The 23312-nt window shown below is 45.3% G+C and overlaps 3 protein-coding genes across 3 annotated transcripts; 1 reads left to right on the top strand and 2 right to left on the bottom strand.

Annotated features, from left to right (window-relative positions):
* Nucleotides 1–2067: 2067 nt before the first annotated feature.
* PAAG_08499 (pre-mRNA-splicing factor ATP-dependent RNA helicase PRP16) lies at nucleotides 2068–7052 on the bottom strand (the record flags this gene model as incomplete). Its single annotated transcript, XM_015846529.1, has 10 exons — nucleotides 2068–2289; nucleotides 2409–2739; nucleotides 2821–3034; nucleotides 3096–3480; nucleotides 3544–3685; nucleotides 3743–3800; nucleotides 3852–4570; nucleotides 4627–5517; nucleotides 5574–6246; nucleotides 6299–7052. The coding sequence occupies 10 exons, from the start codon at nucleotides 7050–7052 to the stop codon at nucleotides 2068–2070; spliced, it is 4389 nt and encodes a 1462-aa protein (XP_015701193.1).
* A 455-nt stretch (nucleotides 7053–7507) lies between these two features.
* PAAG_12568 (hypothetical protein) lies at nucleotides 7508–17780 on the top strand (the record flags this gene model as incomplete). Its single annotated transcript, XM_015848045.1, has 15 exons — nucleotides 7508–7631; nucleotides 7692–9772; nucleotides 9841–10519; nucleotides 10592–10783; nucleotides 10839–14660; nucleotides 14723–14914; nucleotides 14970–15125; nucleotides 15178–15262; nucleotides 15333–15474; nucleotides 15533–16045; nucleotides 16438–16482; nucleotides 16566–16633; nucleotides 16864–17133; nucleotides 17305–17455; nucleotides 17628–17780. 15 exons carry the CDS (start codon nucleotides 7508–7510, stop codon nucleotides 17778–17780), a joined length of 8673 nt encoding a protein of 2890 aa, XP_015702335.1.
* Nucleotides 17781–19330: 1550 nt separating this feature from the next.
* On the bottom strand, nucleotides 19331–20842 carry PAAG_08496 (hypothetical protein; the record flags this gene model as incomplete). Its single annotated transcript, XM_002789525.2, has 1 exon — nucleotides 19331–20842. One exon carries the CDS (start codon nucleotides 20840–20842, stop codon nucleotides 19331–19333), a length of 1512 nt encoding a protein of 503 aa, XP_002789571.2.
* Between the last annotated feature and the right edge of the window lie 2470 nt (nucleotides 20843–23312).

The raw sequence follows: 23312 nt of genomic DNA, 5'->3' as shown, positions 1-23312 counted from the left end.
CGGACACATCCAGCATCAACTTTGCTTTCCTTTTTCTATATTCCTTTGTCTTTCTGTTGCCCCTTCATCAGGTTTTATTCCTTGTTTTCTTTCGTTGTTGCATCGCCTTCGCCTTCAGCTTCAGTCTATTCAAACATAAACTTTTTCTTTCTTCTTTCCCTACCGTATATGCCTTGCAGCAGCTTGAAACTGTGCTTTTATAATGACATCTGCAAAGCATCTTCGACGTATTCAGCCCATTTATTATTATTATTATTATTATTTTCTACCTCCGAACAATTTAGGCTATCTGCATTTTTTCTTGTTCGCGTATCTTGATTGGTTTGGCCCGATTTATCTCCGCTTCTCCAGTGTTGGCCTATTTGAACTTTTTTGGTTTTGCGTTCCTCTCTCATTCCTTCATTTGCTATTTTTCCTTCCTTCTCCCATGCCTCTTTAAAAAAGAACACCTTCTCTATTATCGATTTTTCCATCTTTTTATTTTTTATTTTTCCATTTGTTTCTTTCCTTTTCCTTTTCCTTTTCTTTTTTTGGTTGCTGTGGCCTCTTGCTAATTGGTGTTTTCCTCTACTTTTTCGAAAAACTTACTATTTATTCTTGACGACTGTTATGACACGAATCTCCTTTGGAAATTTAAATGCTAGTTTTTAACTGTTATATGAATTTCCACGTGTGCAGTTTGATTTATTATTTAAATAATATAGCCACATTAGAGACATGCTATCCTATCTTCAATACTTTTTACAGTACTCTCTCAACTTAAGATTTACTCTTGAGTTTACCTGCCTCTCACCCTACGACAGGATAGGGGATGGAAAAACGAATTGGCTAACTAACGCCGATTCACTGAAAAGGAAGCATGCTATTGGCATGCCATGTTTTCTAAAACCCTTACAGGATATATTATTTCAATAAAAGTATGTTTCTTACTTTCACCCCTCTCCCTTACCTCTCCATTTTGTGCCTCAGACGAAGGCATTTTCAACATGCTCTCTCTCTTCAGTGTTATCCAGTTTACATTCTTTTCCTATTTTGATCTCCGCTTTTCCACATTATCGTCCCATTTGATTATTTCGGGATATATCCCAAATATGTGTACCGGTGTAGGTTGGTCGTGAAACCTCTCTGGCTCTGCTCTGGCAGTGACTGTGTTCCCATTCTCAACAGTTTTGTTTGAAATGCTTGTCACACATGCCTTTTACCTTGACCTTGACAGATTAGTTGTATCTCGGTCTTCACCTTATTTATCCATGTTACCCGACGTCACCTGAGAAAGACGTAGTTATGTACCGCCACTCCTGTAGAGATAGGATAGAATTTAGTATTAAGAAAATTCAACCTCTTCCACTAGCCATAAACGGGACGTGCAAAAAGCTAGTATTCGGCTCGAAAGTTAGTTCTGACCCGCCCTGCCGTTGGACACCCACCCTTTTATGCTGCGGTATTCTAATTAATGGGGGAAAGCAGGTCGTGGAACAGACCATTTGCTGCAAACCCATTTGTGGATAGCAGAGACCGTAGATTTTGAACGTCTCAACAGCCGTACGTCCACCATCCGCCCATCCCTCGAATATACTCAATTTGTCATGAAACGCAAATAAAAACGTTAAGAGGGCTAGGTATGTCGTCATGAACGCGACTGTCTACATATGTCCGAAGGCTTCTGGGAATGCACGTTTATTATCAGCTCTTTGTCTAACACGCCCCGAGTTACTCCCGTACTCTAGAGATCCTGTGCAATAACCTGTGTTAGACGCGTAGTAGCGTACAATTTTTATATTCACTTTTATCCAATCTACCCGGAGAGTTTAAGCGGCTGGATGTGTTGCCTCGACGCCAAACAACTACATGAGATCTAGTTACTCGAAAAGAAATGAAAAGAAAATCATGAAAATCATCCGAAATGACCTTCAAACACTGACTGAAAATGTGAAGATGTCAAGAAATCCCAAGCTATCCTTGACACTCCGTTAAACCGCATTCTATCCTTAGCCTCCCTCTGCTTCGGAAGGGAAGAAAATGAAAATGAAAAAAAGCTACAAAAGGGTAGGGTTGGGACGACTCTAACTACTTCGCAAGCTCCCGTTCCCACGCTTCTGAAAATACCTGTTGCCACAAATCAATCCAACCCTGTTCGTTGGGTGTCAATTCCTTTTGCGGGTTACGAATATTGGTGGATAGAATATTTCGTATTCGAGTGCTGAGTGCCTTTATAGCTAGCATTGATTTCCAATCCTTGACGGAGAACCTGATGCGGGCGCCGTCCAAGGCGATGATGCCGGCGAATAGCTTGTTCGTTTTGTGTTAGCAGAGTTCACGAGCAGTTGGATTTACATCGAGTGTGCTCTTGGTATGGTAATCCAGGAAGTAAATTCACAACTAGATGAAAAGTGTTAATAGGTAAATACCTTGAACTCGACATCTCCACACAGCAATGAAATTGCAAAGTCCTCCACCGGGCTCGTTTCACGAGCATGTAAACATCGACTGCGAGATTGCATGATGTGATAAAAGGAAAGCCATTTCAAGGGGGCATCGAGCCGTTGGTTCACTGAGGATACGTGGAGCGACACCGTTTGATTATTGGCCACATTCCTCCAGCCTTTCCCGTCGCGACTGAGTAGTTTGGGATAAAAGCTCCATGCAATCACTGAATTTATGGTTATGTCATTCGCACTGTTGATATCTGCCCATTTGGGCACGGTAAAAAATTGGCGTTGGCGGTCAGTAAAGCGTGCTCTGTGTGAGAATAGCGTTAGAAACTTTTGGACTGAAGAACAAACATCATGCGAACGCATGTAGCGTTGGACACGGACCGACCTTTTCAGAGATTCCTGTTCAGCAGAATCTAGTATGATTAGTCCAGCATCAACAATCAATACTAAGAGCTGCAATTTTACGTCTTCGATGTTGAGCAACGTCTGTGGGCTCAGGAAGTTTTTCCTGCAAAACGCGTATTCGCTCATTCCTGGAGTACTTCTGTGGCGTTTCCATGCTAAATACACATTGTAAATGGTAAGAAGATCCGAGTTTCCTATGTCGGAAATTAGTGCAAACATTAAAACGAATGTATGCTATGGGCGGAAAAAGCGCACCCCGTTTAAATGACAACTTCGCAAGTTCCCTTTGGGAGTTAGAACCGACAGTGTTGACGAATGGAGATTTCGATGACAGGATCGCGGCGATGCTGACTGCGCTATCTAAGCATTTAAAAAAAGCCCCATAGATAATAAGTTTTCCGAGAAGGACATCTAAAGGTAACTTCGCAAGTTGTCTCCCAAGCGCAGTCAAATTCTCACTACTCGTCAATGCTTTGACCTCTTTAAGTGCCTCAATGGCACGGCGTATGTTCTTGGACGATGGCGGGTCGATGGCTTCTGAAAGTGTTTGTTCGACGTCTCCTAGATTACATATTTTCACCCAGAGGACGAGTTCTTGTAACGAAAGCCGGAGCATTTCTGGTGTTTGCTGTTCGGCAAGCTATTACTGATCGTTAGTACATGGGCATGATTTATAGGAAGAAGCTTGGGGGTTTAAACAAACCAATAGATCATGGCGATACTTCGTGAATAAATGAAAGCAAAGTCCACTCTGTACTCGACCGGCGCGGCCTCGACGTTGTTTGGCATTAGCCCGCGATATGAAAGATTCTACTAATTTGGATAGCTGACTCTTCTCGTTGAATCTGTTTCTATTAGCACCTCATAATAATTAGCTAGCTGGTAATGAAATTGTGACCCACCGCATAACCTTGTCTTTGCCTGTATCAATGACTGCTGTAATATCTGGAATTGTAATGCCTAATAAATGTTAGTTGAGGGAGGGAGAGACGACAAAGATCTAAGCCTCACCTGTTTCAGCGATATTAGTGGCAATTACGATCTTTCTTACGCCCTTTGGAGGGATGAGAAAAGCGCTTTCTTGATCCTCGCTAGCCATGGAAGAGTGTAGAGCGTGAATAATCCACTTATGGTTGTTGAACAGCGGTTCAGATGAGATTTCGTCATTGAGCCGCCTTATTTCTGCCATCCCCGGCATGAATACGAGGATGGCCTTGCTATACCGCTCAAATTCTTTCTTGGTTGCAATCGCCAAAAGGAGGTTTACTATCAGTTTATAGTCTAGTCGGTATTCGTTAAATCCGAGTACAGTGTCTCGGGTTTGTTTGCTGTAACCTGCCAGAGAGGATGCAAAATCTACCATAGGATTTTCGGCATTCCCGTCTAATGGGTCATCGCTGTCATATGCGGCTGAAGAAAGCTGATCGTCGATTGGATGGTACTCTGTAGCTTCAATTGCGTCCTCAAGGTACTTAACCTCCACAGGAAACATCCGACCAGGGATATTCAAGACAGGGGCACCATGGAAATATTTGGAAAATCGTTCCGCGTCAACGGTGGCCGACATCAACACAAGCTTCAGATCTGGCCTGTCTTGCATCAACCTGCGAAGGATAATTAAAAGAAAATCACTGTCGATTGTACGTTCATGCACCTCGTCTAATACTAGATGGGTAATATCCTGGAAATCGTTAGGTCGCTTCAACATCCTTACAACTACCCCTGTTGTCCTGGAATACAAGTCAGTGAGGACTATATAATTAAGTGAAGGGGATGAAATACGTACGCAAATGTTAGTCGTGTTGAGCTTGAAATTTTACTTTCTAATCTAATGGCATATCCAACGAGGGAGCGACTGGTTCCTACTGCTTTGTTATCCTCTCCAAGTTCCTCGCTCACTCGTTTGGCTAATGATATGGCTGAAATGCGTCGCGGCTCTGTAACGTAAATTTTGCAATTTCGGCCTGACAACAGCTCATTCTCCAGAATGAACGAAGGAATTTGGGTACTCTTCCCGCTCCCCGTTTCACTGCAGATAATTATGGCTTGGTTGGTAGAAAGGGTTTCTAAGATCTGGTCTTTGAATTTCCATATAGGTAGTTTTTTTCTTGAAGACTCCATAACTGCGAAAGAGAAGGTTGAGGATCTGTCCGTCCAGAGCTTTCGGAACTGTTCTGCAGGCTTCGTAGCTTGATTTGACTGACTGGCCCCTTGCAGGAGGGGGGGGTTGATTTCACCGTTCCGTTTTCGGAAATTATCCAAAAGCACAATATCATCCTCAAATGTTTCCATTTTTTCTTGGACTACTTTTTGAAGAGATCTCAGAACATCCTTGTCGGCTTGATCTTCCTGATTCTTCTTAACTGTAACGAATTCATCCCACAGATCTCGCCATACAGCAGGCAGTCTCATGTAAACCTTTCCCTCTTTCTGAGAATGGGAAAATATGATGAAAAGAGCCACCGTCGAAATGTAGGACTCAGCCTGCAGGGCGGTAGGAGTTGAAATCGACACCATTGACGCACATACTGAATGTGAGCTACCTCTGTACGATATGTCGTCCAAGCGCACTGGAGGTGGCGGGTCTTGTGCTTTTGACCATCTAATTTCAACTTCCTTGCGATGAGAAAAGGGTGTTGAGGAAACATCTCTATACACTATGTTCCATCCAGAGTCCCTTTTTAGACAGAAGTTAGTCGTGAACAAAAAATGCAGAAAAGGGAATTTCCAAACCTTGCCCGGCAAGCTTCTTCGAGAATCCGTCGCGGATTCATTCCTGCTGGTTTGCCAAAATCTCTGCTTCTAATTGATGAATTGCCATTCCAATTAGAATTCGAAACCACTGCAGAAGGCCCGTCTGCATCAGTGCTAAATAAGTTTCCAAAAATATCGTCGTTATCGTTCGAATCAGAGAGTATTGGCTCTATCAACGTATCAGAAACGTCTAGAACTTTAGATTCCTGTGGCTTGGTAGGAGGCGTCACTAGTGGACGCTCTTCACCTGCGTTCCGTAGGTGTTTCGCAGTATCTTCCCTTAGCTCAGTTAGCTTTTCCCCCCATAGCTCTTCAGCCCGGCCGTGATCGAATAGAATGTCGTTTTCGATTTTTGCTAGGTTTCTTTTCAACTCGGCTGTAAGGTGCTGCGTTGTGTCATCCCCTGAAGTGGATGACGAAATTACTTTTGTTTTTCCCTTCCTCGTCTGATTAAACAAATCTGGCTGTTGCATGTAGAGCTGTGTATGGAGATCAATATATTTAGGAACTAGAGAGTCTGGGTTGGTATCAGACTCTTCAGAGTTGTAGCTTGACTGATTCAGGAGTGTTTTGCCTTCCATTTTCCTTGGACTTGAACGAGTATCGCTAGGGGTGTTATAACCCGTGCTTGAGGGATTTGAACCCAGTTTACCTATCAATCTGTCAGCATACGCTTTGGAAATACAGCAAACCATGTTTCTCACCCTTCTCAAATGAGGAAGCTTCCCTTTTGATATTTAAGTGGTTGGACTTAGGCTTGTCATATTGGGGTAGGTTCTTCTCGTCGCAATGCCTGGCAAGCCATTCTATAGATTGATCTAAGCCCCATACAAGATCCTTACTAACTGCTGGATCGTTGAAACAAAATTGTAGGCTGTTTTTCAGGGTTTTTTCAACATCCTCCGGCGCAAAATTCAAACCTAGAAGAGTGTGTCGAAGGGTCCAAAGTTTTATACAGAGGTCCTCCCCCGAAGATAGAATCTGGCCCTCCTCTATTTCGGGTCTGGAAGCTTGCTCGACGGACTTCTTTACCTCCATTTTCTCCATCTCATTAATTTTATTCAAAATGTAAGGGGACAACCAGTCAGTCACATTTAGAATTGATGCTTGGGGTCGCAGGATACGCTTCTCAGTCTCCAGCTTAAGAACTTGGCGAGAAGCATCATTCTTGGACTTGACGCCATATTTTTCAACTAGAAATTGCAGTTCAGCATCCTCAAGATGTTTTTGGAGCTCATCTGGAGACAATTCCTGAAGCGAAGGCTGAGGCTGTGACCCAATGGAAGCTTGTGATGGTGGTTCAGTCGGGGTTTCTGACGCTTCCTGGTGTCCCACTGGCGCAGTCGAGGACAGTGATGTTGTAGATCCAGTCGCCTTTGTCTTTGACGGGACAGAGACTGTTGTGAATCCTCTGGATGGGTTCGAAGCGGGTTTCTTCTTCTTCCTGTTCGGGGCCATGTTGTGGAAATTCTCCTTTTTCAATTAAAGATGATGTCAGAGCTCAAAGATCCATATGGGTAAATAGTGGTGTATTTGGTTATAGTAAGGAAACCTGTCAAAGATATAGCAATTCAAAGCGCCAAATCCAAACCTCATGGTGAGAACCACGTATTGTCGTTGTTCCTGATCTTCACCCTATTGTTGTTTTGTTGTCGTTGTGAAGGTGATGTTTGCTGGTGAAATTTGATTTTATTTTAAATATCTCTAAGGCCTCAAACCAGCGTTGCTGACTATTTATTTAGCTGCCACAACAATTCCCCCCACAAACAAAAATCCCAAGTTAATTATTTAATGGTTAACAACTTTATCGTATTTCTCCAATACCGACGACCACGGAGAATCGTAGTTCGGGAGCAATAAATAATCTCCAGATTCAAATTCCGAAGTTCCGACATGCGCAAAAGCCATGCGATATGGACGCAATCGAGTGGAACAAAGTGAGCGAGGGCTTTCTCGACAGTCTGGAGTCGGTTGTGCTCTCGGGTTCAACTGCTTGCCGACGCCACGGACTGCGTGAGCTCCATGAAAAACTGTCTGGTAAATAACAGCGTCCTATCTGCCACGTAGTGCTGCGACATGTAAACTAACTGCTCGAAGGATCCCAAATCGCACAGGACATATATCGGCCGGTTGCCCAGCTTTTGTTCAGGACGTATCCGTTTTACGTTGACCGCGCATCTCGTCAAGCAGCCCAGAAATGCCTGAGCGCCCTCTTTCGAATTCCTGCCGCAAACCAGGACCGCCAATATTTCATACAAGAATTAAACAAGGAGTGCTCTAAACCGGGGATAGCTGCTGCGAATGCGTTTGTTTTGGCAGAATGGTGTTCGCTGCTGTTACAACAGCTGAGTGGGCTGCCTGACTCCACACAGTCCGTATTAAATCTCTTATCTTCAGACGCCAAGGTTGTGGAGATTTGCCTGCGGGCTAAAACGAAAAGGACCATAAAGCACTCGGCCATTATTGTGACCAGGCGGGCGTTGCGAGCTGTTCTCTCTTCTGAGGCAACCGGCGAGGAGATTTTACGGCGGACAATTTCGATGTTAACAAGCGATGGCGCCTCTGGTTCAAGAAATTCTCCTTTTCTCGGAATTGTAGCTGGGGTCAGCGCTCGGATTCCTAACAGAAAGCCGGTTCTGGACGATGTGAAGGCTGGTATCCTGCAATTCTATGCGAAAGAAATTATTGGGTCCCGCACAGTCCTCCCTTCCCATATCGTAGGAGGATTGCACGACTTCTTTATTTCGTTCGCGACTGCTGAAGATCTTCACACTACTGTCTGGCCATTCCTTGAAAAGGCCATTCTTAGAGCTCCTGAAATTGTCTTCAGTGGACTGATACCCTCACTGGCTGCCTCGATACCTATTGAAGTCGATATTTCAGAGATTTTCTACACTCATTTCTGCAAACCGCTCCTAGCAAATATCAAATCTGCAAATGCATCCATCAGAAATGGTGCTGTCAAAGCTTTTGAAAGTCTTGTTCTTAGATGCAAGTCCGAACAGTGGCTTCTCAAGGTTGCAGAAGAAGTTTTCGCGCCCCTGAAAACCCAGAAAATTACAAACGCTGAACAGCGAGGTCTTCAAGCCCAAGTGCTCTCCTCTATTCCGTGCTCCACTGATGTGTCACAATCTATACTGGGAGGTCTCGCAGCCGTTTTATCCCGTGAAGCTAGTGAAGTAGCGTTGGATATTGAGCTCAAGTCATTCTGCTATCATCTTTCCTTCCTCATTAACACTGCAGCACCTATTGGAAAGGAAATATTAGATGCTGCAACTAAAGGCTGCAGTGAAAAACGAGTCGCCTTCCGCAAACTGTGGCTGGTGAACGTCGGGGAGCTTTTGTGGAATACAAAAGATGATGACTTGCTTCATTCTAATTTTACAACGGATTTCCTTCATCCAGTGGTTGCCAAGTTTCAAGAGTCTTTTGATGACATCGTTGCTAACCTATTTCCTTCGGTTCAGAATGGGGCAATTACAATAGCTTTCGTCTTTGTTGCTTTATCAAACAGACTCAAAGAACAGAAAGACAAGAATGGAGCCAATTTATTGGCCTATGATAAAGTTATGCAACAGACATTATCCATATCACCGAAACCGTCATTCCTCCTCAACCCGAAAGTCTACACGAAGTTGAACTCTACTGAAGATTTCCTATGGAAAACACGTGCGTTATCTACGGTCTCCAGATCGGCGGTGTTTCAGACAGGAGATCTTTTGGCACAAGAATATTGGGCACAAGCATTCATGTATGTGATATGTTCATTTGGTACGCTGCCAAAGGTTAGAGAACATGCAGTGAATGCCCTAAAACAGAGCTATTGTGCAAATCCAGCCCAAGTTGGGATGACAGCGATCGCTGGAATATGGGAGTGGCTTCATGCTCTAGACACTGCAAATAAAGACTCCGCTTCGGTGAGTGCTGGGACTGGAAACGAAAGACTCTACCGTGTAATCAAAGCTATCAACATTTCGCCCCCCGAACGAGCACATAATCACATCATCTCCAACGAGATTCTTAAAGCTCAACTGGTTGAATTGCTGGTTCTCTGCCGCCCGCAGTTGATCCCAGGAACACAATGGATCGATGTGGTTTTGAAAACTGGCATAGACCCAGGGGAACTGGTCCGTGAAAGATATGAGGAATGTATGGCACAAATCCTGAGGGCTATTGATGTGAGTCTTCTCAGAGTTATACCATTTCACTAGGTGTGATACCGTATTTTAACATATATTTTTGATAGGACCCAACACGGAGCCAGATCAGCAAGGGGAGAGCTGCAGCGTGGGAAGCGGCAGCTGATCTTGCATTCGTTGCACCCGACATCATGATTCCGCGCCTGATAAAACAACTCCATGAAGATTTAGACCCAAAACGTGTGCTAAAATTCGAGCCAACCGACATTGCCATTGCCCGAACTCCCGAAGGAACAACTTTTATAGAAGTTCTCAGCACCAAATCCACGCCGGTGATTAGCAAGGGCAAGGATTCCGACACCCTGAAATGGGAGGAGGAACTTCGCGCCCAAGTTGCTCAAAAACGCGGCCAACCGCAGAAGAAATTGACTGCTGATGAACAAGCCAAAGTCAATGCCCAATTGGCTAAGGAAGCTCTAATTCGGGAAAGTGTTCAATCGGAGAAAGAAATAATCAAAAGGGGGGCTGGGATTGTAGAAAGCCTTGCGCAGGGACCGCCAACGGATGTTGAAGCGTGGATAAATCCCGTGGTCAAATGTCTTACCGACCTTGCGAGGGCTGGAGCCGGTGCCCTGGTCGGTGATGCAGTTTCATCAGCATATGTCTCCTGTTCAGATCGAATATCTACCAGACTTGGACTGGTGCGGCCATTTGTTGGTATTGCTACGCTCCGAGCTCTGGGGAAAACGTACCTAAACCCACAATTGGAAGATGAACCTCTTGGTGGTATGTTTTTGTAAAAGACACAATTAACTAAAGCTCGTGTTGAAAAATGGTTTGGCTGATCAATTTCTATAGAGCTTGTTGCAAGAATTCTTTACCGTCTTCGCTTAGGCTCGGAGCAGCGACCTTTCGACTTTGCTACCCTCTCATATATCCTGCCTTTGATTTTTGTTATACTTGAGAAGGATGGCATTCAAGAATCTAAAGACAGCAAAGGAGAACAAGTTCTACTAGCTCTCGAGTTTCTGTCTCTTCATATGAGTTCATGTAAGTGTCACAAATCTTTCGAGTTTAATGTTGGTTGATTTAACAAATTTTATAGTTTTCGACAACAGGCTCCCGCGTGTTACCGCCCTTCAAACTTTGATATCCTCCATGCAGAGATATACTCAGCACCATAAGATCATTCGAGACACTTTATTTGACCTTTGCAGGTGTATAGCACATAACATTGAAAAAGATGAACTTGAAGTTATTCTTCAAGCCTCTATTGTCCCTGAAATACCGGTTCGGAGCTGTGTGCTCCAGGTAATTTTGTCGGAGATGGATCTTACAGACCTTGACTTTTCCGAGTACATCTGGCTAGCGTGTCACGAACATGTAGCGGAGAATCGTGAAACAGCTGAAGCTATCTGGGAACAAAATGCTCTCGGTATTGATGAAAAGTCTGCTAGTCTCCTCATAAAATATCTCGAGAGTACGGACTCGCAACTCCGAGGAGCAGCGTCTCGAGCCCTGGCCCACGCTTGTGAAGTTAGTGCAGCAGTGTTTGCTGATAATTTGCAAATACTGAAATTGAAATACAGAGAGGAAGTTATGCCCAAAACTCCTGAAAAGGACGCTTACGGCATGCCCAAGAAGGTTGACAACAAAGATAAATGGGAACGTCGTAGTGGAATTGCATTGGCATTTGGGGCTATGGCAAAGGGTTTCCAAGGAGACCAAATTGTCAGGCTGCTTCAATTCTTGATTGACGAGGGTCCTTTAATTGACAAAAACGATTTGGTTCGACGCCAAATGGCCGAAAGTGGGAGCACAGTTATAACTCTGAAAGGACGCGAAAAGGTGGAGCAACTGATGCAGCTGTTCGAAAATACTTTGGAAACATCAGATAAAGCCAGCGAGGAATCCGATTGGCTCAATGAGGCAGTGATAGTTCTATACGGTTCCCTTGCTCGTCATCTGAAGTCCGGAGACAAGCGGGTGGACACAGTTATCCGAAAGCTCCTGGCTGCTTTGTCCACGCCATCTGAGACAGTTCAATTCGCGGTAGCCGAGTGCCTTCCTCCCGTTATCAGGCTTTCAAGCGCTGATGCGGCAACCTACATTAAAGAAATTCTTGACCAACTCTTTCACTCGAAACAATACGCAGCAAGACGTGGTGCAGCATATGGGTTAGGCGGCATTGTTAGTGGGAAGGGGGTATCCGCATTCCGAGAATACCGCATTATGGCACATCTCACCGATGCGTTAGAGAACAGGAATGATCCCAATCAAAGACAAGGTGCTATTATGGCTTTCGAATTATTCTCCTTGATTCTAGGCCGGATCTTTGAGCCATACGTCATACAAATTGTGCCTCAGCTGCTGAGCAGTTTTGGCGATCCCAGTTCCGACGTGCGCAACGCCTGCCTAGATGCTGCGAAAACATGCTTTTCAAGTTTGAGTTCCTACGGTGTAAAGCAAATTCTTCCAACCCTTCTCGAAGGACTTGACGATCAGCAATGGCGTAGCAAGAAGGGAGCATGCGACCTTCTAGGCGCTATGGCATACCTTGACCCTCAACAACTTGCTGCTAGTCTCCCGGACATCATCCCTCCCCTTACGGTTGTCCTGAATGATAGCCATAAAGAAGTGCGTAACTCTGCCAACCGCAGTCTCCAGCGGTTCGGAGAGGTGATAAGTAACCCTGAGGTGAAGAGTCTAGTTGGTGTTCTTCTGAAGGCCCTCAGCGACCCTACGATATACACCGACGAAGCCTTGGATGCATTGATAAAGGTGTCATTTATTCATTATTTAGATGCGCCATCCCTTGCTTTGGTTGTTCGAATCCTGGAACGCGGTCTTGGGAGCCGATCGGCAACCAAAAAGAAAGCCGCCCAAATCATCGGTAGCTTGGCCCATCTCACGGAACGCAAAGACCTTATTAGTCACTTGCCGATATTGGTCGCGGGATTGAAGCTTGCCATAATTGATCCTGTTCCTACAACTCGTGCGACCGCCTCCAAGGCGCTCGGGTCCCTCATCGAAAAACTTGGTGAAGATGCACTCCCAGACCTAATCCCAAGCCTTATGAACACCCTTAAATCCGATACCGGGGCAGGCGATCGACTGGGGTCTGCTCAAGCGCTCTCCGAAGTACTTGCGGGATTGGGTACTTCTCGCCTCGAAGAAATTTTGCCGACAATCCTGCAAAACGTAGCCAGCGCGAAAGCATCAGTCAGAGAAGGATTTATGTCTCTTTTTGTCTTCCTTCCTGCCTGCTTTGGAAACAGCTTCTCGTCATATCTCAGCAAAATTATTCCTCCTATCTTGGCCGGTTTGGCAGATGATATAGAGGCTATTCGCGAGACTTCACTTCGTGCTGGACGATTACTCGTGAAAAACTTCGCAACCAAGTCCATTGACCTTTTACTACCGGAGCTTGAGCGAGGTTTAGCAGATGATAACTACCGCATTAGACTCAGTTCCGTCGAGTTGGTTGGAGACCTAATTTTCAATCTCACTGGTATTCAAAATAAAGGAGAAGAGGATGAAGAAGACACCGCTGCCCAAGCAGGCCAATCTCTTCTTGAAGTGTTGGGAGAAGAAAAACGGAACAAAGTTCTCTCTTCGCTCTATATTTGTCGCTGCGATACTTCTGGTTTGGTTAGAAGTGCAGCAATTGCTGTTTGGAAAGCCCTTGTAGCCACCCCACGAACATTGAAGGAGCTAATACCCACCTTATCGCATCTCATCATTCGTCGTCTTGCGAGCCCAAACATGGAACAGAAGGTGATCGCCGGAAATGCCCTTGGCGAACTCATCAAGAAAGCAGGAGATGGGGTCTTGTCATCCTTGCTTCCATCGCTGGAGGCCGGTCTCATTGCGTCTACAGATGCGGATTCGAGGCAGGGTATTTGTATTGCCTTGCGAGAACTTGTCATCTCTGCTTCAGTTGAATCGCTCCAAGATTATGAGAAGGTTCTTATATCTATTGTGCGAACTGCTTTAGTGGATCATGACGAAACGGTTCGAGAAGCTGCAGCCGAGGCCTTTGATTCCCTGCAGCAAGTATTGGACAAACGAGTTGTAGATCAGGTTCTTCCGGACTTACTCCATCTTCTGAGAAGCGAGGCCGATGCACAGCAAGCGTTATCCGCCCTTTTGACTCTGCTCACGGAAACGACGAGAGCCAATATAATCCTCCCCAACCTTATTCCAACATTGTTAACTTCACCTATTTCTGGATTCAATGCAAAGGCCTTAGCATCATTGGCCCAAGTTGCCAGTTCTTCGATGACTCGCAGGTTGCCCACTATATTAAACGCATTTATGGATACAATCGTCACCTGCGAGGACGGTGAACCCAGAGAGGAAATCGGAGACGCATTTGATACCATCTTAGAATCTGTGGATGAATTCGACGGATTGAATGCTTCCATGAGTGTAATGCTGGCTTTGATGAAACATGAAGACCATCGGAAACGGGAAAACGCAGCTATTCGCCTAGGGAGATTCTTCTCTCGTACAGACCTTGACATTTCTCGTTATCACCCTGATTTAATTCGCGTATTGCTTATCTCGTTTGATGACCGCGATGCAGGTGTTGTTAAGGCGGCGTGGGACGCTCTAACACAGCTTACCACACACATGCGAAAGGAGGAAATGGAAGTTTTGGTCATTCCAACACGTCAAGTCCTACGGCAAGTTGGTGTCCCAGGTTTAAACCTTCCAGGATTTTCCCTGCCAAAAGGAATTGCATCGATATTCCCGATATTCCTTCAAGGGCTCCTCAATGGAACCGTTGATCAACGTGTACAATCTGCTCTTGCAATTGCTGATATCATCGATCGGACAATCCCGGAGGCATTACGACCCTATGTCACCCAAATCACCGGCCCATTGATCAGAGTTGTCTCGGAACGATCTGTAGACATCAAATGTAGGTTATCGGGACAAAAACTCGATGAGCTAGTGGTCCCTATGCTAACTATATATTTCTAGGTGCCGTTTTCTTGGCTCTTAATAGGCTTTTGGAAAAGATACCCCTATTCGTGAAACCTTTCCTGCCGCAACTACAAAGAACATTTGCCAGAGGGCTGGCAGACACTTCAAGTGATGTATTACGAAAGAGATCGGCTAAGGGCTTAGGCATATTGATCACATTAACACCAAGAATTGATCCTCTCGTAGCAGGTAAGTAATGTATTCACTAATTACAAGTGACAAAGTCGTTAACATCGTCCGCCAGAACTCGTCACCGGATCCAAAACCTCCGATACAGGTGTCAGGAATGCCATGCTTCAAGCACTCTACGAAGTTGTAAGCAAAGTTGGTAAAAATATGAGCGATACATCTAGACAAGCCATCCTCAACCTTATTGATGATGAGGGTTCTGGGCGTGATGGTATGTCAATCTGCTTCCGGGTTCCAACCGTATTTTAAATACTAACGTACAGTAGATGCGATGGATATTACAAATGCTCGACTCCTTGGTGGCCTTGTCAAAACTCTTCCGGACACTGCCGCCGCTCCGCTGATAAAGTATATTTACCCACTGAAGAAATATCGAATTAAATCCCTGAGCCTTTTGAAGTTGACTATCTATTTATAGGAACCGAGTTCTCACTCCTCTCTTGACCCATTCCTCGATTCTCGGCCTTAATGCAGTCTTGTTAGAATCTGCAGAATTTCTCGCGGCAAAATTTCCCTCCGAGACGCCGTCCATTATATGCAATGGCATTTCGAACAAAGATGTAAGAAATATAACTCCAACCTCCCCTTATCAGAGATCTGGAAGCTAATATTAGGTAGCCATTTATATCGGACAACAGCGTGCTTGCAGCAGGCAAATACCTGTTGTCAGAAGACATAACCCGCAACTTCGAGATAGACAAGCCATTGATTGAAGCTCTCTCCCCAGCAATCAAGCCTGGTGGGCCCACAGATACTCGACGGCTAGCATTGGTTGTAGTTCGAACCATCAGCCGTCTGCATCCCGAACTTGTCCGTCCTCACCTTCCAATTCTCGTACCGCCCGTCTTTGCCAGTGTGCGCGATGTTGTCATCCCAGTCAAACTAGCAGCAGAGGCAGCGTTTCTGTCGCTGTTTTCAGTGGTGGATTCCGAAGCCACAGTCTTTGAAAAGTACATTAATGGTCCAGGGGCGGAGTTACCTACTGCCACGAAACGGAGCATGCAAGATTACTTCAAGCGCGTTGCCCTACGGCTAGCCAATCAAGCACGAGAAAGACGAGAAGCCGAAGGTGGACAAGGGGGGCTCGGTCTGTCAAGCGACGAACTTGAAGACGAAAGGGAGGTTTGGAGCGTGGGGAAAATCGACCTAGACGAGCCGATAGGTGACGACTAGTGCCAATCTTGTGGCAATGTTGGTTTGAATCATGTAGACTATTTTTTATTCTTCGCTGATACGGGATCTTCTCATGTATGCTTGTATATAGAAATCAAAATCTGATTGATGTTCATTGGATCTCGAATTCTCATCACGTGATAGAATTTCCAGTTGGGCGGAGCTTTTTGTATGTCAAATATAACCCTCCACCAAGGAGAAATCCAACTCACACCTAGAGCCAAGATGTAATACAATGGATTGCACGGGCCTTTCTTCCACCACGTAGACGGGGTATTTTCAATTGTTGTATCCATCCCATCCCGCGCATTTTCTCAAGGTTGCGTTGCTAGCTTACTCAGGTATAACAGCGCTGTCCAAATCGGGTCAAGCGCAGTCAAGCCCTAAGTTTGCGGGTTTGTTCTCGCTTAGCCCTCCCAGATGCTTACTAATCTCCTTCTTCCACGAACCCCAAACCTGACCTTGTCAATATTCCAAGGTTGATTGTGGGAATTCGACCATCCATCCATTCAACGACCGACCATCTACAGTACGCGGCATCAAGATGTAAGTTCTCCCTGCATCGCCAGTGGTAGCCCTGTTATCCCTCTCGTTTTCCAGGTCCTCTTTTGCGCCCGTCTTGTGGAGCCTGCTTGTGCCGGATAGCCACGAGAATCTTCCTAGTTGTCTTCGCTTCCCCCCTCCCGGAACGCGCGCATACACAAATATATACATACACAATGAGTACTTGTGAAGAGAATTCCTGGCTGACAGAAACGCCGCTTTGGAAATAACAGGGTCAACCTTCGCACCCAGAAACGCCTGGCGGCCTCGGTGGTTGGCTGCGGCCAACGCAAGATTTGGCTTGACCCCAATGAAGTCAACGAAATCTCCACCGCCAACTCGCGCCAGACCATCCGCAAGCTGTTGAGCGATGGCCTTATCATCCACAAGCCCGTCACCATGCACTCGCGTTCCAGAGCCCGGGAGCTCGCAGAAGCTAGAAAAATCGGACGACACCGGGGTTTCGGTAAGAGAAAGGGTACCAAAGACGCCAGAATGCCAAGGTACGTTACCCCTTTCATGGGCGGTGGTATTGGAATGAAGCTCTGTATTTCGAGAGGCTTGTGACGGCCAAATGGACTTGATATGTGAATTGCGTGAATATTTCGAATATAAATAGGAGGATTGCTTGGAATTGCTCAGATCTCTGACTCGTTTTCTTTTCAACTTTACAGCCAGGTCCTGTGGATGCGTCGTCTCCGAATTCTTCGCCGTCTTCTCGCCAAGTATCGTGCCTCTGGGAAAATTGACAAGCACCTTTACCACGAGCTGTACCACTTGACTAAGGGTAACACCTTCAAGCACAAGCGTGCGTTGGTTGAGCATGTAGGCATTTCCCATCCACAATACACAAATTTCCTCATCAAATACCCATCCTCCCCCTCCCTCGCTCCTCTCCCCGGATTTGAGGACAGGACTACGATAATTTGTTGAATTAGTTGTTCGGCCCACTATGATTGACGCTGAGTTCTAAACTAACCTTACCTTACCAAATCAGATTCACAAAGCCAAGGCTGAGAAGCAACGTGAGCGTACTATCAAGGAGGAGATGGATGCCAAACGTGCCAAGGTCAAGGCTGCCCGGGAACGACGACAAGAACGTATCCTTGCCAAGAGAAACGCCCACCTGGCGGAGGTCGAGGAGGAGTAGGTGTAAATGCCTTTTTTTCGTTTTCTTTTTCATGGGGCCCACTCGGGAGGTGTTTATTTTCCTTGACGATTGTGTGAGAGATAGCCATGGGCTTTGTTTTTTATATTTTTGTGCAATACTAGAAGGCAAAATCTCATGACAATCCTCATTTTTCAAGGTTGTTTTCGTGTTTTGACTTTCTTAACTGCTGTTGTCCTACTTGCATTGATGGAAAGCAGAAAAAGAAAATCCTCCCAATCCCACCTACTTGGGAGTCAATTGATGCGATATAAAGGCGGGTGGGGTGGGTGACCCCATGACGGATAGAAGACAAAAGCCATTATAATCTTCAAAGTACGATTGAAACGACAACAGAAAAGAAATGTAAATCACCTTAAAAAAAATTAAGAAAACATCAAAAAACCCTTCGCCGGCCTCCCAAATCTTATTCATGCATGCATTATTGTTGTTACCTATCTCCCTCTAATATATAGTAAATCAGAAGAGTTTTGGGTTAACTGATAGATTCATTTCATTCCTTAATTAATCAACATGTTACTTGAGGTTTTTTTTCAAAAACTTTTTAACCTTTGTCTCATGCTCTTTCATGCTCCCAATTATCTCTCGAAACTGTCCCCATAATCACTCACCTCTTCGAATTAACGCTGATAACATCTCATGCTGGGAATATCACCAAATCCCATTTCGTAGAAGTGGAGATATCTAAGCGATATCATCGCCCTCTAAGCAAAACAGATCAAGTAGACAGTCAAGTCGCCAGGTTCGTCGAGTCACTGCCCAATTAAAAGTCGCTGATCCAAATCTACAATCAAGCCTGATCAAGACTCCGGCATACCAATTTAGATTTAGTGACTGGAGTAAGACTTTTTATTTTTATTTATTTTTATATTTTTTTCCTATTTTGTTTTGAAATTGAATTGGGTTGAAACCTTTAATAGTCGTCCGTATAAGAGACCACGATATAAGGGAAGACCACTTTGGAAATCATTGAATTAGTTAACTATCTAATTGCATGGAACATTTGTTGCATATTTATGCCACTGCTACCGCCTGTGCGTAGTTTCCAGCAGCTATCCATTAATCAAGTTAACAAACATTAACATTGTACATAGATACAAGAAGGACGCGATTATATCACATCGACCTCCAGTCTGTCGATGAGAGATGGTGTAGAGAGAACGAAACAAAGAATCCACAAGCTCAACTGTACGAGAAAGAGACGGGTGAAAAGACATTCAATCATAAAACCGTGAGATGCCAGGAACCCATGTAAACAGGGGAAATAATAGAAAGAGGGAAAGAAGACAAAACCACAAGCACGCTGTAGTGCCAGAATCACCCAGCGCATCATTGAAGCCAGAAGAAGGGGAATACAAATAGAGCCCAAAAGAAGCGGCTTGTTAATAAGGTAGGAGAGAGAGGGTTAGAATCCCAGGAAGAGAATGAGGTATCTGAGAAAACTACCCCGCCATAAACGTAGATAATAAATAAAGGGATTCTGTTTTTCATTTAATTTACACAAATATTGTTGGGGTTGTTCGATGTTCGTCTTATGAAATCAATCGGGAATGCGAGGGAGCAATCGCAACAGCTTCCGCAACACCTTCTGAGAATGACGACGTCTCCGTATCTCCAAACGTGGAATTGTCATCTGTAAGCCCGGACTGACGTCTTTCAAGGTCAAAGGGATAACTCTTTCGACTAGGAAATCCAAGTTCATTGGCAGAACGGTTCCTTCGCCACCAGGAAATGTCGGATGCCGTCATCCCAAGAACGGCAGATGACGATGTGCTGATTCTTCCGGGAAGTATGATGATACTGCCGCTGCTGGTAGAGTTGGTGTATGCTTGAGACGACATCGAGTCGTTTCGTCGAATGGTAGAGGGATTGGGGGCGGGTTCAGCCACAGAGCGCAAGGGCAGTGGAACAGGTCCGTGGGCTCCCTGAGCTGCTTGCATCCCAAATTCGAAATTTAAGGGCACATATCTAGATGGATTCGGTATAGAGTTTTCGATTCTTCTGTTCACGTCGGGCATCGGTGGAAAGTTCGTGGACCGTCTGGAGTTACGTGAATCTTGGGCAAAGCTGTAGTGAGGAGTTGCAGGACGTTGCAACGTATTTCCAGGTTCCCAATCGGTAGGTGGATCCAGAAACGGATTTGGAATATTCATTGGCCTTCCGTTGAAGGGATTTCGAGTTACCGCCTCCCGTGTTGTTGAGGGTGGGAAAAGGTGCCATTTATCCTTCTTCTTCTTCTGAGGTTGCCTTGAATATCCACGAGTATCTTCCCCCCCCATGCGCCCGACATCTTGGCTTGCCATCCATTCCAACTGCATGAGGATCGGATCAGTTGATTCATTTTTATGTTCCAAAAAGTCAGATAAGCTACGAGTATGTGGCCTCCCCAACCTGGGTGACAACGGTTCTCCGCGATTTAAGTCACCGGTTTCTGAGTAGACACTCATGCTTCTGGTTGAATATCCCGATTCTCGCTCAAGATGGCGGGAGGAGAGGTGGATATTTTCATCAAGTCGGCTTCTCTTTTCAATGTTCAGTAGGATAGGCGGTTTCATATGACGTCGCCTCCGTCTGCGTCGTCGAAGAATGTGAAAAGGCACCAGGGCTATCAAGAGAATAACGACTACACCAACGGTTCCACCAATAATCGCACCTCGTTTTAAGGGATCAATTTCACCGTTGGATGGATCTTGATAACTCTGAGCAGACATATCTGCTCCTGTTGCCATCGATGTCCTCGATGCCAATGTTGAGGCTTCCATGGAGAGGGACGAACTACTACTGAGTCGGGTGAAATTAAAGTGTGAAGACATGGAAACGGAACTCAAATTCACTTGATTAGAAGAAAATGATATACTCGGTAACGGATTTCCTGGAGAGCTGGTATGTAATGGCGGTGCCACAGCGGAAGCGCGGTGAGGTATGAAGGTGGTTTGAGAAGCCAATGGAGATTTAGTTACGCGTTGAGAACTGAGAGTGGAATGATGAATTCTTCTGACTTTGGTACATCGTGTCCCATTGAAGGTTGTAACCGATTCTGACATTGTGGTTGTGGGGTGTCAAGCTCAGGTCGAAGATGGTGATACAGACCAATGACATTAAAACCAGTGCGGTGTACACTTTATTAGAACCGTCCACAATCTTAGGAAATCGAGAGAGAGAGAGAGAGAGTTTGATTGCAAGAGCCAATGAGGGTAATGAGGAATTCATGGATAGGTTCCAATGGTAATGAAATATCTACAGTCTTTCACCGCGAATCCGTGGGTGCAGATACCGGGTAGGAAATCCATCAGAGAGTAAGATGGATTTAAAATAGAAGAAGCGAACGAAGAGCATGTTGAACATGTCAAATAAGGTGACTAAACAGAACCCTGAAGAGGAAGAAAATTGGAAGATGCAGATGGTGTGAATGATGAGAAATTTGGAACAAACGTGGAAAGAACCTTGATTCTCTGTCCCATCCATTTGGAATATATCAGGATAAAGAGAATACCTCTCAAATTCATCGACCAATAATGGTCAATGCAGATGATAGAGGAAGGTCATGGTTTCAGAATGAGAGTGGTCGAGCGATTCTGGAACAATAACCGTATGCCACATCCCCTAGTGCGCTGCTGCAAAACACAACATCCTCGATGGGCTAGCAACAGAACAGGAGCCGGCACTCTTGTGGGGTAATTTTGAGCTTTGCGCATAAGAAAGAGAGGTAATCCCAGCATAGCGATAGTGATTCTGATGCCCAGATCAACCTGGTTAAGTATCTCGCCCGTATGACAGGATACTCTGCTGTCCTTAAGCAAAATTGGGATTGATTTGTGATTATTCCAGTGCCAAAGCTAGAATGTATACCACATCAAGTTCAGAATTTTGGCCGGCAAAAGCTGTCGCAAAGAAAACCATGATGGTCTAAAGCTTTAACATAGCAGTGGAGGCGGTATCGCAAGAGTTGGAGCTCGTGCATGGCAAATGTCTTTTATTGGGCTCTCGAGTCCCGCGCATCCAGGACAATGTGTATTTTCATATATACTGGCACATACTGGGAGTACTACGTTTTTACACATACTGGAGATGAAGAGAACACGGTAGCAACCCATGAAGGATTCAAGGGGCACGTATGCGAAAAGAAAACCGGGTTCGCGGCCTCAGGCTTCTTCAACAGTGGAAACGGGTAGCGATAAGATGAGACAGCACCGGTCCTGATTAGGCAATGAGACAGGGAGAACCTGGAGATTCTGGCGCCGCTTTGAGCAAATTTGGAATTTGTCACAATTGACAGGCTTATTTGGGTTGAGCATTTTTAGAAAAGGGACACAAGGGATCCGGAGACGAGGAATCGTTGGAATTCCAGGAGACAACGGAAGAATAAATCCGCCAAAACAAATGAACAAACAGCTGGAGTGAAGTATAATAGATGGTGAAGTTTGAAGTCCCAGCTTGAAGAGGAAGAAGAAGAAGAAGAAGAAGAAGATGATGATGATGATGATGAAAGCGGGCTTGAAGTAGAAGTTTCATGTGAGAGTCAGACGTCGATTTAGGCTGTTTCCTGTTTGGGACAGGAGAGCTCGAAACGGCATAGCGCCGGTTCCGTGAGGCTCCCCAAGCAAATGAATTGGAAAAAGGGATGATGATGAGTTGCTGAAGCATTTGGCCTCGCTACCACACACAACTACCCCACCTTTATTTGTGCACGTCCAATTGCGGTTCAGATTACTTCCAAAGGCTCGGTTCCGACTTGGGATACGAGCACGGCCTAGCTGCAAAGCTAATCGCAGGATGAGCCAACCAGTTTGAAAGGGTCGATGAGGTCGTCAAGCCACCCCGTGCATGATTAACTATCCATGGAGCCACAAGGATAGTTCAGAAACTCGGTGATGTTGGCACCGACTGGGTCCCCTGGGTCCCTTTCCCTTTGAAGGCCCCTCCCGGACAAACCTGGATAAACTATTGATGTGGCCAAAAATCCCATGGAAAAGCAGTCCAAAGCATGCAGGCAATTGAACTGGACCGTAGCTCTTTGGACTTTGCACGCATTCCCTTAGCTGCATATTAAGTTTGTAGACCCCTGATTTTGGAGTCCAGGGCGAGGAATATCACCCATGGCCCATGCTTTATGAACGCGACCTTTATCCAAAAACGGGATGAGAGAGTGAGCAGCGCAGGTTATGTTTTGATGCATGGGAATCTGAATGTGAGAGTTCGGAATAGGATATTTAAGGGTTTAGCAACTTTTGAGAGCAAGCCCAACGGTCTTTTTCTCCCCAGGAAGATCAGTGGAAGATGGGAGAGTTAGCATCAAGGTGCCATAAAGTAAGGAGCACACCTGCACGGTTTTCAAAGGCCTATGTTTGCTCTCACAATCGAGACTACAGGGGCAGTGATGCGTCAGCAATGTGTCTGTCCAGTATTTTAGGTGAGTTGTGATTCTGAACTCTAGTGAAAAGGGACTTCTATCCCTCCTAACACGGAAATTGGACTGGTGCCCTGGATATAAATGGTCGAATCCATTCATGGATG

This window comes from Paracoccidioides lutzii (genome assembly GCF_000150705.2).
Source record: "Paracoccidioides lutzii Pb01 unplaced genomic scaffold supercont2.36, whole genome shotgun sequence".
NCBI classification, from domain to species: Eukaryota; Fungi; Ascomycota; class Eurotiomycetes; order Onygenales; family Ajellomycetaceae; genus Paracoccidioides; species Paracoccidioides lutzii.
This window is presented reverse-complemented; position numbering and strand designations above follow the sequence as displayed.